Source organism: Telopea speciosissima, chromosome 10 (genome assembly GCF_018873765.1).
Source record: "Telopea speciosissima isolate NSW1024214 ecotype Mountain lineage chromosome 10, Tspe_v1, whole genome shotgun sequence".
Classification (NCBI taxonomy): Eukaryota; Viridiplantae; Streptophyta; class Magnoliopsida; order Proteales; family Proteaceae; genus Telopea; species Telopea speciosissima.
The window spans coordinates 44,748,260-44,761,268 of NC_057925.1; the positions used below are offsets into that span (position 1 = coordinate 44,748,260).

Sequence of the window (13,009 nt, forward strand, 5' to 3'; positions counted from 1 at the left end):
CTTTCTGCCACGCATGTGTGTGGGGGCACACGGCAATACTGGGCAGGCGGAAGTAGAGGAGTCGGATCCCTTATATTTGCAGCTGCCGTTACTGGGAAGCTCCATTAAGAAGCTATATGCATATACATTCATTTATTAGAGCTAATTAAGGCACTCTATCCTCTAATTATTAAGTCAGCTTGTAGATCCTTTTTGCTTAAGGAAAGGTAACCTCCTCGTCTTCTACATGGAGAGCATGTGAAATCACATGATCTGGTTATAAAGATCAGAACTTTTGTTAGCAAAAACGCGGTTAAAACGGGTTCCTTTTTTTTACTGTCTTAAACACGTTTTGTTGGGAAAAAAAACGACAAACGGCAAGTGACAAGCATTCCCATTTTAAATGCATTTACAAGGTGTCCCTTTTGGCTATGACATGTCCTTTTTAATCCTCAGACCATTAGAAAAAACACAGTAGTAAACACATGAACGATGCTAGAAGATATTAACCCTATAAGGCGTCTCTCCCTTTATGGAACTCCTTATTCTGATTATATCTATATCACATGTGTAACTCTCTTTAGGATTCCTCTTTTATCATAACTCTCTTTAAGATTCCTCTCATATTCTCTCCATTGTAAGAGAAATCTTAATTAATAAAGAAGTCTGAGTTAGCAAAGATGGCATAATTTGTAGAAACTTAAACGTATTCATGATTCAGAAAACACAATAAACAGAAGAAGAAAAGATTTACTGAGACTAGTCTCATCAAGTGACTTAATGCGGAACAAAATTCTCTAATCAGTAGGAACTGAGCTTCCTCAATTAAATCAAACTATCTATTTTTTCTTGTGCATAGTGCAATCAACTTTTTTCAAGAAAATAAATGGCCAATCCACATGGCCACTTATCATTTAAGTGTCAGAAATCAGAATAGACTTCTTTTTGGCAAAACTATCCAAATTGACCTAATTCCAAAAAAGCAAATTGATTTTTAAAAAATTGTATCGAGTATCTCTTCACCCACAATGAAGAGAGAAATATCCTTTGCATTGAATTGAGAAACATTATTTCGACCCTTCGACGATAGAATAAGGGCAGGAAGTCACAACTCACTCTTCCAAGAATCCAATCAAAACATGAAATCACCTTGGGTGAAGAAAGAAAGATCCTTTAATTGACCTGAGAAACATTATTTCGGACCTTAATGATATAATAAAAGCTCCTTTTATACAAAAAAAAAAAAAATTATTTCGGACCTTTGACAATAGGCAGGAAGTCACGATTCACGATTCATCCAATCAAAACATGAAATCACCTTGGTTGATCAGATTCTCTCTTCACCCTAGGTGAGAAAAAAAATATCTTTTGCTAGAAAAATCCACCATATATGCCTCTAATATGAAATTGACTACCCAATCAAATAATTTTATATCCATCCAATTAGACATCAGTGTTACATATATGCAAAATGATACTGCCATCAAGAGATTCTTCTATAAACAGGTATTTCGGTCTAGAAAATCTTCTCCCTAGAAGGGAGGATGTAAACAAGCAAATTTCAACCACTAAAATCCAAGAATGGCCATTTTCACTCCCATACTTGCAGAAGGCCTTCGCCAAATTCTCTACTAATTTACGAAACTACAATCCCTTGTTTTATGCACCACAAGTTATACCATCACACTAACGCGCATAGGTACAAAGAATAAAGTAGTGCTTAGACTCCGATTTCTCTCCGGTGACTGGAGGATTTAACAGATAGAGACAGAGTGGCAAGCTTCAGCTCCAATACACACCCTCTTGCTTGACCTCTCCAGTCACAGGAGAAGAGCCACGCTTGCAAGCCTAATGGGCACACAGGTCTCATGGAAAGTGCACACTCCGACAATACAATGAGTCATGAAGCAAGCCCTGCGCCAAGGTATACATGCCAGTGCTATCATATACACTGCTGGTGGGACGGTAATTGTTGTGTCATCGTTCTTCCACCTGCAAGCTAATGTTTGATACTAATGGAGCATATATAAAACCCAAGACAAGCATTAAAAACATTATCCTCCCCTAACAGTCTGTTTCATGTGATCTTCAAAGAACCCGTCCTTAAATGAGATTAACGACATTTTTTGAACAGTTTGTACACGAGACGAGACATCACAGGAGTCACCATCCAAATCCAACGCATGCAGGGAAACACATGCATACATATGAAGTTAAAGCACATAAATTAAGAAAACATCTAATTTGTGCAATCACAGTATTTTCTCTGCACTGTACAATTCCACAGAACACCAACAATGGAGAGCTAACATGCAAGGGAATGAGTGCCTCCTCATCATCAACCAGTCATCTCTTTCGACGCTTTGGCTCCACCTGAAACAGAGATATACCACACACCAAAATATAAACATAAATAAAATTAAAGCAGCCTATATAAATCACTAATGAGTCGGGTATGTAATCTGAGAAACACCAACAGTCTGAATCACTTTTGGCACAGGTGAGCTACAAAAGCTCTTGTAATCTACACTAAAACACAATCGTAGAAATGATAGATCTTAATTTATTTATCTACATTACATTCAGAAACAATATTTTTAACTATCTGATATCTAAGAAAATTTCATGGTTGACCATCAACTATGTATTTTTTGCAGGCAAGAATGGACTAACAATGTTTTTCAGACCTTTTTCATCTTCTTGTTGCTTTTCTGGAAAAAAAAATGCCACCAACTCTCTGATGTTGAAAAAGCAGTTGGCAGCTATTAGTTCTGGCAAAAACCTTTATTATCCTCATTTCTCATCATTCCACTTTTCCTTTAAGATCCACATGCTGCATCTAGCATCTATTAAAACCTAATCATGGAGAAATAAATAATACTATCTAGCACCGATAAGGCAAGAACAAGAAAAAGCTATCTGCTGTCCCCTCACCTGAATATGCAAATCCTTTGATGGCAACCATTTATTGGCAAATTGCTCAACAGTATGCAAATCATGAAGCTGGCGGCAAAAGATCAGAACAACACCATCAATGTTGTGCAGACCACCTCTAATGTCACCATAGAAGGATTTTCTCACAAGGGGCAGGACCCATGGTTCTTATTTGGGTCCCAGCTGAACAGCAAGCAGATTTGCTTAAGTTGGCATGGAGGCCAGTTTTTTCAAAAGTCAATGTGCTTTGCATCCTACTAGCCGACCCATGGACCTGAGAGAGAGAATATTAGAAGAAATCCTAATGGATGTTGGTTTATTGTTTCTTTTTACTTTTGTATTTCGTCAGGGTCAGGGTTTTCATTTCGTAATATCTGAAGCTATGATTCTGACTTCTGAGGTTGGCTAACTATAGAACTTTGGGCTAGAAGAAAGCAGTACGTTCAGTAGGCAAGAGACCAGGGCCAGTTCTTGAATAATGATTAGGCTCTTTTTAACATACCCTATTGTCAAAAGCTACTAGAACATTCACATTATCAAGGTTTGCTGAAACTAATTTTTGTGGACTTCCGGTATCATTTATATGATCTCTATTTCTGTGCCTGTGTTTCTAAGTTTAGATCATTCATGTTTACTACTGCTGGAGTACAGGTTTAGATTGACCTCACAAATGATTCCATGGGCTTTCCTGGTTCTTGGGATAGCTCTAGTAGAATCATCGATGCACTAATTCTTGAAATAGGTTATTGTTACACTCAAATTTATGCTTTCTGATGGCTTTCTTTCATTATCCTTTTTTTAAGGGGAGAGGGGTTCACATCCAAGAAATCACTAAATATCACCGTACTAGCTTATCAGGCAACCCTTGCTTGTGAAACTGAGAAACCCACTTCAATGGTGGCTTATGCAAATGGTCGCCCAATCCTTTCCATTTTTCTGTTCAATATGGAAAAAGCAGACAATGACATGTCAGTTTCAGTCTACTACACTCTCAAGGTCACACACCACAGGTTGACTATAGCACATGACAAAGTTCCAAGCGAGGAAGATCATTCATGAATAGTTTATGTAAGACAAAACTAATAGTATAATGCAGAATCCAAAAAGATGGGTAATTCATTATTACTTCTCAACATACCAGAATATAAAGATTTATTAGATCAGGGTAAGGCAGTGATGCATCTTAAATTTGACAATGTTCATCTATATAGGCAAGATAGGTAGAATCAAGTTTGCTTCAAACATATCTAAGACGAGATTATGAGGGTGAATCCAACACCAACTTAGAGTAAAGATGGTATGGAAATGGTATCATTCTTGAATGAGATTCAGCATCAGTAATGGGTTGGTTATCTTTCCCTGCTGGTGGATCTTTGAGGTATATGCACTTGATTAGAAAGCCAGGTCCCTCCAATTACAAGAAGACTCTCCTGTTTCTTGAAGAAAGAGGTCAGCTGACTCCATCGTGGATGCCTTGGCTAGGAGGTCGGAATTCATTGTATTTGGGTGATCTTCCAACTATTTAATCCACTTCATGGGTTCCTATAAGGCTTTCACCTTCAGTATTGTTTCTTCACATATTCTAGACAGGGTTTCCTTGGATTGCATATATGATTCGTTTAATCTCTCGGCTTCCAGGATTGTCAAAGAAGTATTTGGGATCTTCTGATCTCTCATATTGATCCACTTCAAATATATCCAAGTTCTTCCCAATAGCGTCATTCACTTCTGTTCTTTTTTTTTTTTTTAAATAAATATGATGGTTACTCACATTTCCTTTCTAAAGTCTAATAAGATGGCCCATGGACCTTGTAGCATTCAAAGACTCCCCACTCCCTTCATCAGTTTTTCATATTGAGGAAGGAATAAAGCTGGTCCAAGGCCAGCCATGTCTTTACTTTAGCCATCATCCTATGGGAAGATCATGTTTAATATTATTACCTTCATCATGCATGAGGACAGTGATCACAATATTAAACAATCAATTGAAACAATAAAGCTAAAGCAGCAAATCTCCAACCCCACTTGGCATTGCAAGAAAACCATGAAATTTTTTCAATTTAAAATTACTTTATTCACACTGAAGGGTTATCGTATATGTTCTTAATAATAAAATTGTCATTGCAAGAGCAAAGCAAAGCAAAGAAGCATATAATACAACAAAAACAAAGGGGAAAAAGAACAGAAAATTATATAATAGGATAGCTAATCTTGTATCTCCCCAACACTCTTATCTCTGGCTCACTTAAGCATTATCATGATTAAGTGATTCTTGTTAGCTATGGCATACTGTGACATCATCAAATTATGATTGTCCAATATATAGTTGTTGACAACAAGATGTCAATTTTACATGTCACAACATTCCCAAGAACAGTTATGATCATCAAAGCGTTGCAACAGTTACCAGGGGCCATTGCTTGGTTAAAGTATGAAAATTTCAAATTGCTTCTGACTAAAAACTACACATGTTCTTCCAGCATTCCTGTCCTTTCAGCTCCTTCAAATTTCACTAATTTCTTATGCAGAAGACCAAATAATCTCAATGATCTTAATGGATTCTCCAGTAGAGCGTTTAAATTTGTGTATGTTTTCTTTTTATTGAATATCTTCCTTTAAGTTCACAATTCCAACTGTAGTGATACTGGCTCCCACCAATTCAAAACACTTCAGTCTGTCTCAATTGTACAAGAGCCTTTAGTTTAGACTTAAGCAGTTGAAATTTATGTTCATTGAGGTTGGCGCATAGGTAGACATGTTGTGAGGTCAGCTACCCCAACACCCCCCAAGGGAAGAGAACCGGAAACAAAAATATTTGTTCACCGGGGACAAGCAATTCAAGTTTGAAGTTTGAGCTATGTATTGGAGCTATAGAATTGGACCCCCCCCCCCCCCCCCCAACTGATAAATGCTTTAGAATCAATGGTCTTACTATGAACAGCACTAAAACAGAACCTATTTAGTTCGATTTTAGTAAACTTAGGAGCAGCACAAGGAGAAGTTACGATTGGGATAACCCAAAGCACCTACTGTTATCTTATAGTTCAATTACCCATAAGGTGGTTGGGATTGAATGGGAAGTGACTAAATATTAGAGCAGGGTGGCTGAAGGGAGAGAAGCTTCTGACTGTTCTATTGACTGGTGTATACCATTAAAACTGGACAAATTTCACAAGATAGTTTCAAGATAATCCATGCTTTATGGAGCAGAGCATAGGGTTACCTAGAACCAACACATAAACAAGCACATCTGAGATGAAACGAGAATAGAGAGGATAGAATTAGAAATTATTGCACTCACTTGTAGAAATCTAAATGTAGCATACTAGCATCAATAGGATACACAATGATAAAAGTTGAGAGGAATGATTTGGTCACATACAATTAAGAATAAGGACCATTAAGGACCAAAATGTAAGTTGAAGGTGCTAAAAGGACAAGATTAAACATTATGCAGTGAGAGGAGAGACATGATCGAATGTAGAACAAACCCAAATTTTCCAAGCATATGTAATAACATATGACACTGCACTAAGTTATTTCCTATTTCCATCATTTTTTAGCTTCCATGATTTATTCATCATTTCCATAGGCTACCATTTCCACAAAAGTGTTTACATTTCCATGAGGACCAAAGCTCAGAACCTCACAAGAAACAAAACTTTACAATGATGAGTCACTTAGGCAGCAGTACATGGACATCCAAAACTTGAAATGCAAACTACACTCATCATTTGACCACATGAAATAGAAAGTTCTTCCAAGGTTAGTATAAACAAACTACACGGCCTTGGAAGGAAACTAAATTCCTATAAATTTCATGAGGGTAATGATCTTTCCAGATTACAAATTTCTCTTAGAAGGATAGACCTGTCAACTGATGTAAAATTATTTAACCGCTTCTTGAATGATAATCAGATGTTTTTGTCTGATCCACCTGGCAAGTAAACCTATCCAATCTTTATAGTAAAGGTAGCTCTTGGTTTCAATATACAAATATTTAGCCCAGAAACATGCAATGAGAAGCAATAAAACTAAATTCAGGATGGATGTTAATTTATCTCTAACTAGAATAAAAAATAAAAAAAGAGATATTTTAAAGAATTAAAATAATATTCAGAGTCCAACATATGTCAAAATATGATACCTCATCCATTCAGAAATAAACAAAAATATACCTCCTAATACAGGACAAATATAAACATGCATCCCATTTCTCAATGTTATATTCATTAAGAAAAGAAGAATTGGGAATATTATATGAAAACAATGGACAACAAAATCCAAGCAATGACAGGACGAAGAAGTGAAGTAGAGTGCATAATAGACTCGCATCTACTACTACTAGTCAACAGCTTGATTAGCAAATGCAAGCTTCAAATGATGGAACTACAAAAGATGTGCAATCTCTAAGTCACTGATAACTAAGGCAGCAGTGCATGGACTTGATCCAATTAGCCGAAACTTGCAGAATCACCAGATTATCCTCATCTTACTGGGGTAATAATGCACGAGCATCCCAATGATCCAATCAAATGGTTTTGGATATGCCCCACAAAGCGTGGAAGAAGTTTTTAGTGATTGGGAACAATACATTATAAGAAATTGATTATTTCCGTCACTTTTTGTAGGGCTTAATTTTTGGGGTGTCAAAAACTTCTCTATTTTGCATGATACTAGGGAAAGGTAGGTTATTGAGTTACCCATCCAACAAGACAAAGATTTTGCAATTCTCATTTATATAAGCAAAGTAATGACCAGTTTACTCATGGAGTATTGACCTGTGATTGGGCTTTATTAAGGTTGTCTAATTAGGAGTTCTACTTCAAGTCTATTACTTTAATTATTAGATTTATGTTTATTAGTAAAAGGGCTAAGCTCCCATTGGAGTTACTGTATTGTAATTAGATTCATATTAGGAGTCAATTTCATATTTTATTAGGTTTCCTTTAAGTGTCTATTTAGGTATCTTAAAGGGGCATTATTTAGTTAGTTCAGAATTCCTAAAACAGTCAATCTAGCTCTATAGAGGGGCTGAATTTCCATACAAATTTTGAGGATTTTGAAATAAATTTGGTTTTTGGAAGTGGTGTTTGCTGCCCACAACTGTTCAGCTGTGGCTGTTTTTTTTTCTCTTTTGGTAATATCTTGTTCTCTTCTCTTCTCTTTCTTGTTCTTATTGTTATTCCTTAAAGGTCATTCATGGGTACTTTTCACACTCCAATAACAGTTTGTCATATATTGTTCTTTCTCTGTTCTCTTCAATTTTCATTAAACTTATTCAACCCTATCATTCCCTACCACCTTCCCTAGTCATTCAGTCTTAAAATTCCAAAATCCTAGTCTGAGCTGCACCAAGTAAAGGTTAAATCTCTACTTTGGCTCATTATACTTCCCCCCCCCCCCCAACCACAGAAACTTCCAATTGATGGATGACCTAAAGCTATGAACAAACAGAAAAAAATATTGATACCTGCCTTCAAACACCAAAAGAAACTACTTACAGAACAAATTAAATACCATATGCAATTTATGCAGAAAAAATATCACATTTAATGAGAGAGATATACTGGAGCCATGGCCAAATAAAAACTGTACAAGCAAGAAGACAATTACAGCAAACAAAACTGCAATACTTAGGAGTTAGAACCAGCAACTCTCAAAACAGTCCTCATTGTCCCAGAGGAAAAGACCCTATGCATGCCAGAATTGAAAACATTTCATGTAACATGAAAACAAATTAATTTTTTCGTCCTTTGTGGGTTCAACATAATACACTATAATATAAAAGCTTCTTAAATTATGTGATGGATGTAAACAAGCATTTACCTCAACAGGTGGTGAAACAGGAAAATTGTTCGGGGATCTTTTGGCATCATTTTCGGATGAGCAATCAGAGCACAGAAAGTGTTCTAGTTTCTTTGCTTGTTCAATAGTCATACCCATACAAGAAGGATGGAACCTGCTCAGATAAATTTCAAAGAAAAGAAGAATCAAAATGCAAATGCATTTGTAACTAATCTATAATGAAAATAAGACTGCACCGAAAAAGGTAGATCATCATACCATTTAGAAGAAAACAGAAGAATAAAGAACAAAAAGGTATGCCAAACCATATTTTAATCAGTCCAACCAGAGACTGTGCCAAAACAATAGTTTAGAACCCAGACAAGGCCAGGAGAACATGAACCAAGATCAGCCAGCAGGGAAATCAGTCTGACCATTAGATTGGATTGACCTAAAAGTGGATAGAACTACTGAATTGCTCAACCCAGAAGCACAGATTGGACCAACTTACTATATAAAAGGTAATTTTTTTTTGGGGGGAATTAAGTAAATGGTAATTATGTGGCCCTAAATTGTGTAAAAACCTTTTCATTACCTATTACACCAATTGAAAGCATAGTAAGGTCGGAAAACAAAATATGTACTCATTCTCAATTCATTTTTTGAATTGTATCTTCTATCAATTCTTATATAGTAAATCTACATAACAATCATTAGTCAAGCTTGATTGAAATTCAATGCAAAGGCAGGGCGAGAGAGAGAGGTTGCCAGCATCAAACCCCACCACCCAATGGATCTTGGCAACAGCATAGCCAATCCACTTAAAAATATTTGATCAACTCGGGCCCGCCTTGCCATATGAAACATGCATGGGACAGCGGCGGGGCCCTATGGGTTGAGGTGGGATGGGGTGGGGCACCAGGGTTTTATAAGGACAGATACCTGGTCAAGACCCAACCTTGTTTGTACCAGGACCCACCATTTGGAACAGTTGCGGTGGGGCCCCATTTAACCCGCACCAAAAGGAGGGGACTATGAACCCCATCGATCTAAGCATTTGCCAATTCAACCAACAAATTAAAAACCCAACAGAAATTAAGTTTGCATCGGTTTTAAGCAAAGGACTTTAGAAACTCAGTCAATATACCCTCTATAATTTTCAACATAGAATAACACATAAACCAAAAGCCTAACAACAAAGTGAGAGACCTGTGAGAAAGATATTATAGAAACCCTATAATACAAAAGAGAGGGGAGATGAGGAAACTATATCTTGAAGTTCTAGACACATAATAGATGTCACTGCAGTTTCTATTGCTTCATTAGTTTGTTCCTCAATTACTTCACATCCATTTCAGTATCATTATGCTAATTTTAATTGAATGGGCAACAAAGGAAGGATGGCACATTGATACTTTAGTAACTTGTAATTCCTGGCAACACTGAGTTGACACAGCTCAAGCCTGCTGATCAATGAGGTTGAACCTAACTGCTCACTGTACAAATAGTGATGGTTAGTAGGGTGTCTAAGCAACAAAGTTTATTGAAATTCTTAGGCCTTGCCTACATCGAAGATCTACTGGATGGGAATGAATTCCTGATTCCAGCTCCTGATATAAGCTCTACGTGGTAAGTTCATCCAAGAACAAGAGCTGAAAATGTATACCACCTATTCCTTTTAGGGGGAGAAAAAATAAACCTACTTCATTGATTGCATATGTAGAAATGTACAACTTTTGGACAAAACCCCACATACAAAATGTCTAATCTTTAAAGAGCAGTGATCTGTAGAAATATACCTCACTGAGCAGTAGCATCTTAAAAAGAATCAATGCAGGAAAAATAAAGGGTCCATTCATTTACTTGAGGTGTTTTCATATTTCCAAGGAATATGAAGTAGGATAGCCTAGCATTTCAAAATCTGGGGTGGAACTACAATAGAGAGGGTTTTCAGGAATAGAAAGAAATAGGGAAAGTGCAAGGGAAAGCTACTGTTTTGGGACTGTGAACAGTACCGTGAACAATAACCATGAAGCAAAAGAGAAGACAAGAAATCAAGAAGGAAGAGAAAAACTCACCACCTAGGCAATTACCAAATCTAAACAAATTTAATCCATTCTATTCCATAGTTGGGGGTTTGCTACATATTTATAAGAAAAAACAATAGAAAATATCATAAATCTAAAATCTAAGGTAGCTACACTAGCTTAACTGCCAAGGACTCTAAACTACTTGACTAATTTAGAATTGTTGAAGCATAAGCCTTCTATATAACTGTTAGATAATGTGGGACCCACAACTTACCAAAAGAAGCATTGAATATCTATTTTCATACACCCCCTTTAGACCCCAATTTGGTACCTAATAATTCAACCCATTACAAAAATAACCCAAAGAATTAAAAGCCCATGTTCAATAGATATTAAAATATGACCAATTTTCGGACTGGCCTTCATTAGAATACCTCTTCTCAACTGAAGTTTTCAAGTCAAGAAGTTGATTTTGTATTTGCTTTGGATGATATCCTTAAATATTATTTAATGCCAACATTCCAAAAAAATCAATGATAGACAATACAACTAAGAAATTCTAAAGCAACACAATTTGAGTTGGTAGGTACATAACAAAAGTTAAACTCATTATCATGTTCTCTTTTTTTTCTCACTTTTTTCCCCTTTTATCATTCTGTCAACTGTAATCTCCTCATTTTCCACACAATCTTAAATTCCAGTATGATGTCTTAATAAACCAACTTCTTTTTCAGCCCTCTTATTTTGTGGCCTTCATGCAATGACACCAACTTCTTTTCCAGCCCTCTTATTTTGTGCTTTCATGCAATAAAACTCAAATATATGCTTCACACAAAAAGAAATCAGCCTGGGGAACCAGATGTTCAAACCTGATAGGTTGCCTATCCAAGAAATGAGCTTTCATAAGTGCTTTTTATCATCTATGAAAATGCCAGCATTTATTCAAAACAGCATTTTTGGAATCAAAATGAATGAGAACTGAAGGAAAGAAAATGTAATACAACCAAGCATTTAAGGATTTACCTAGCAATCTTAACGGTTTCTATAAGCTATAAAGCCATGAAAAAAAAAAAAAAAAAAACTCCAGTCAGAATAGATTTTTAAACATGCCAAAATATCTTCAACCCCTTGGATTCCCCCATAAAAAGTTACACTAGTTTGGCAGTGTGGCTTAGTAGTTAGTAAGGCCACCAAATAAACAAAAGATGATAATAAGGGATATGGATACACTGCTGCACGGCTAACACTCAAATCAGAAGGGATGGGGAAGCCAGGAATAAGAAGCATACCAGTCTTTGCATCCTTCGCATTGGACCATGAGGTCGTCTGGGTTATAAGGCATCTCGCATTTGCAATATCTGCAAACTAAACAATGTCAAAAACAAAAATATATCAGTAGGAACTGCAGCAAGGACTAAAAGATGTAGAACTCAAAACTCACACTGCTACACGGTCGGGCGTAAATCCTCCGGTGGAAGCCTTGTACTCAAACCTACAGAAGTAATCCTCAGCTCCGACATTCTCAAGTTTAGTGTAGTTCTTGAATGAATGGACAGTACATTTTCCCTCGATAGTGTGCGCACTCTGCACATCATAATGGTCCGAGAGAAACAACTCCTTTGCTCCATGAAACTGTCTCCTCCCTCCAATCGACTCCTCAGGCCGATAATACCACCTTACCCTAACCTTGACATTATTCCGATTATCAGCTTCGATCTTTTCCACGCGTGCCACGTACGGTGGCTTGTCGGTGTCCGAAGGACGCATCAGCACACAATCTCCAGCTGCAAAACCACCAAAACCGGAATTCACTCAAAACATCCAAATATAAAACCGCGAGATTCAAAAAAATATATATATCAAGAAAAATATACCTCTGACAACTTTGTTAGTGCCTTTGATGGTGTAGGAATCCAAGTCTTTTTTCCCAGGCTTCGTTTTGGCCATGACAGCTTAGTTGCTCTGCTCTGCTCCGCTCCGCTCCAAGAATGTTTCAAGGGAGAGAGTACGATAGAAATATATGATAAGTACCAACAAGAATCAAAAACCCGAATGCATTGTTCTGATTTTTCAAGCTTGTTCGTTGAAGGAGACAGAACAGAAATGGTTGGCTTAAAAACCCTAGATTTTTGGAAGAAATGAGACAGAAACCCTAAAAAACTAACTCGTCAGAGAAAGAGAAAGAGATGACAGACGTAGACAGAGTAGCGTTAGAAGCGAAAGCTCATTTCCGACGAGGGCTTATGTTCGCATGCGAGCTTTGAGAAGCTCCGAACCAC

The 13,009-nt window shown here is 36.9% G+C and overlaps 1 protein-coding gene across 4 annotated transcripts; it reads right to left on the reverse strand.

Annotated features, from left to right (window-relative positions):
* Window positions 1–2,036: 2,036 nt before the first annotated feature.
* Window positions 2,037–12,742, reverse strand: LOC122643136 (chromatin remodeling protein EBS). Of its 4 annotated transcripts, none has more exons than XM_043836779.1 (6): window positions 12,605–12,742; window positions 12,172–12,514; window positions 12,020–12,088; window positions 8,743–8,875; window positions 3,332–3,337; window positions 2,037–2,352 (listed from the first exon to the last, which is right to left on the reverse strand). In XM_043836779.1, exons 1-6 carry the CDS (start codon window positions 12,675–12,677, stop codon window positions 2,326–2,328), a joined length of 651 nt encoding a protein of 216 aa, XP_043692714.1. In that variant the 5' UTR covers window positions 12,678–12,742; the 3' UTR covers window positions 2,037–2,325. The 4 variants fall into 4 exon arrangements, with proteins under 4 accessions (XP_043692714.1, XP_043692712.1, XP_043692713.1 ...); XM_043836777.1 differs by lacking the exon at window positions 3,332–3,337 and adding an exon at window positions 6,503–6,506 and having other exon boundaries at window positions 2,037–2,354; window positions 12,605–12,741; XM_043836778.1 differs by lacking the exon at window positions 3,332–3,337 and having other exon boundaries at window positions 8,737–8,875.
* Window positions 12,743–13,009: the final 267 nt, after the last annotated feature.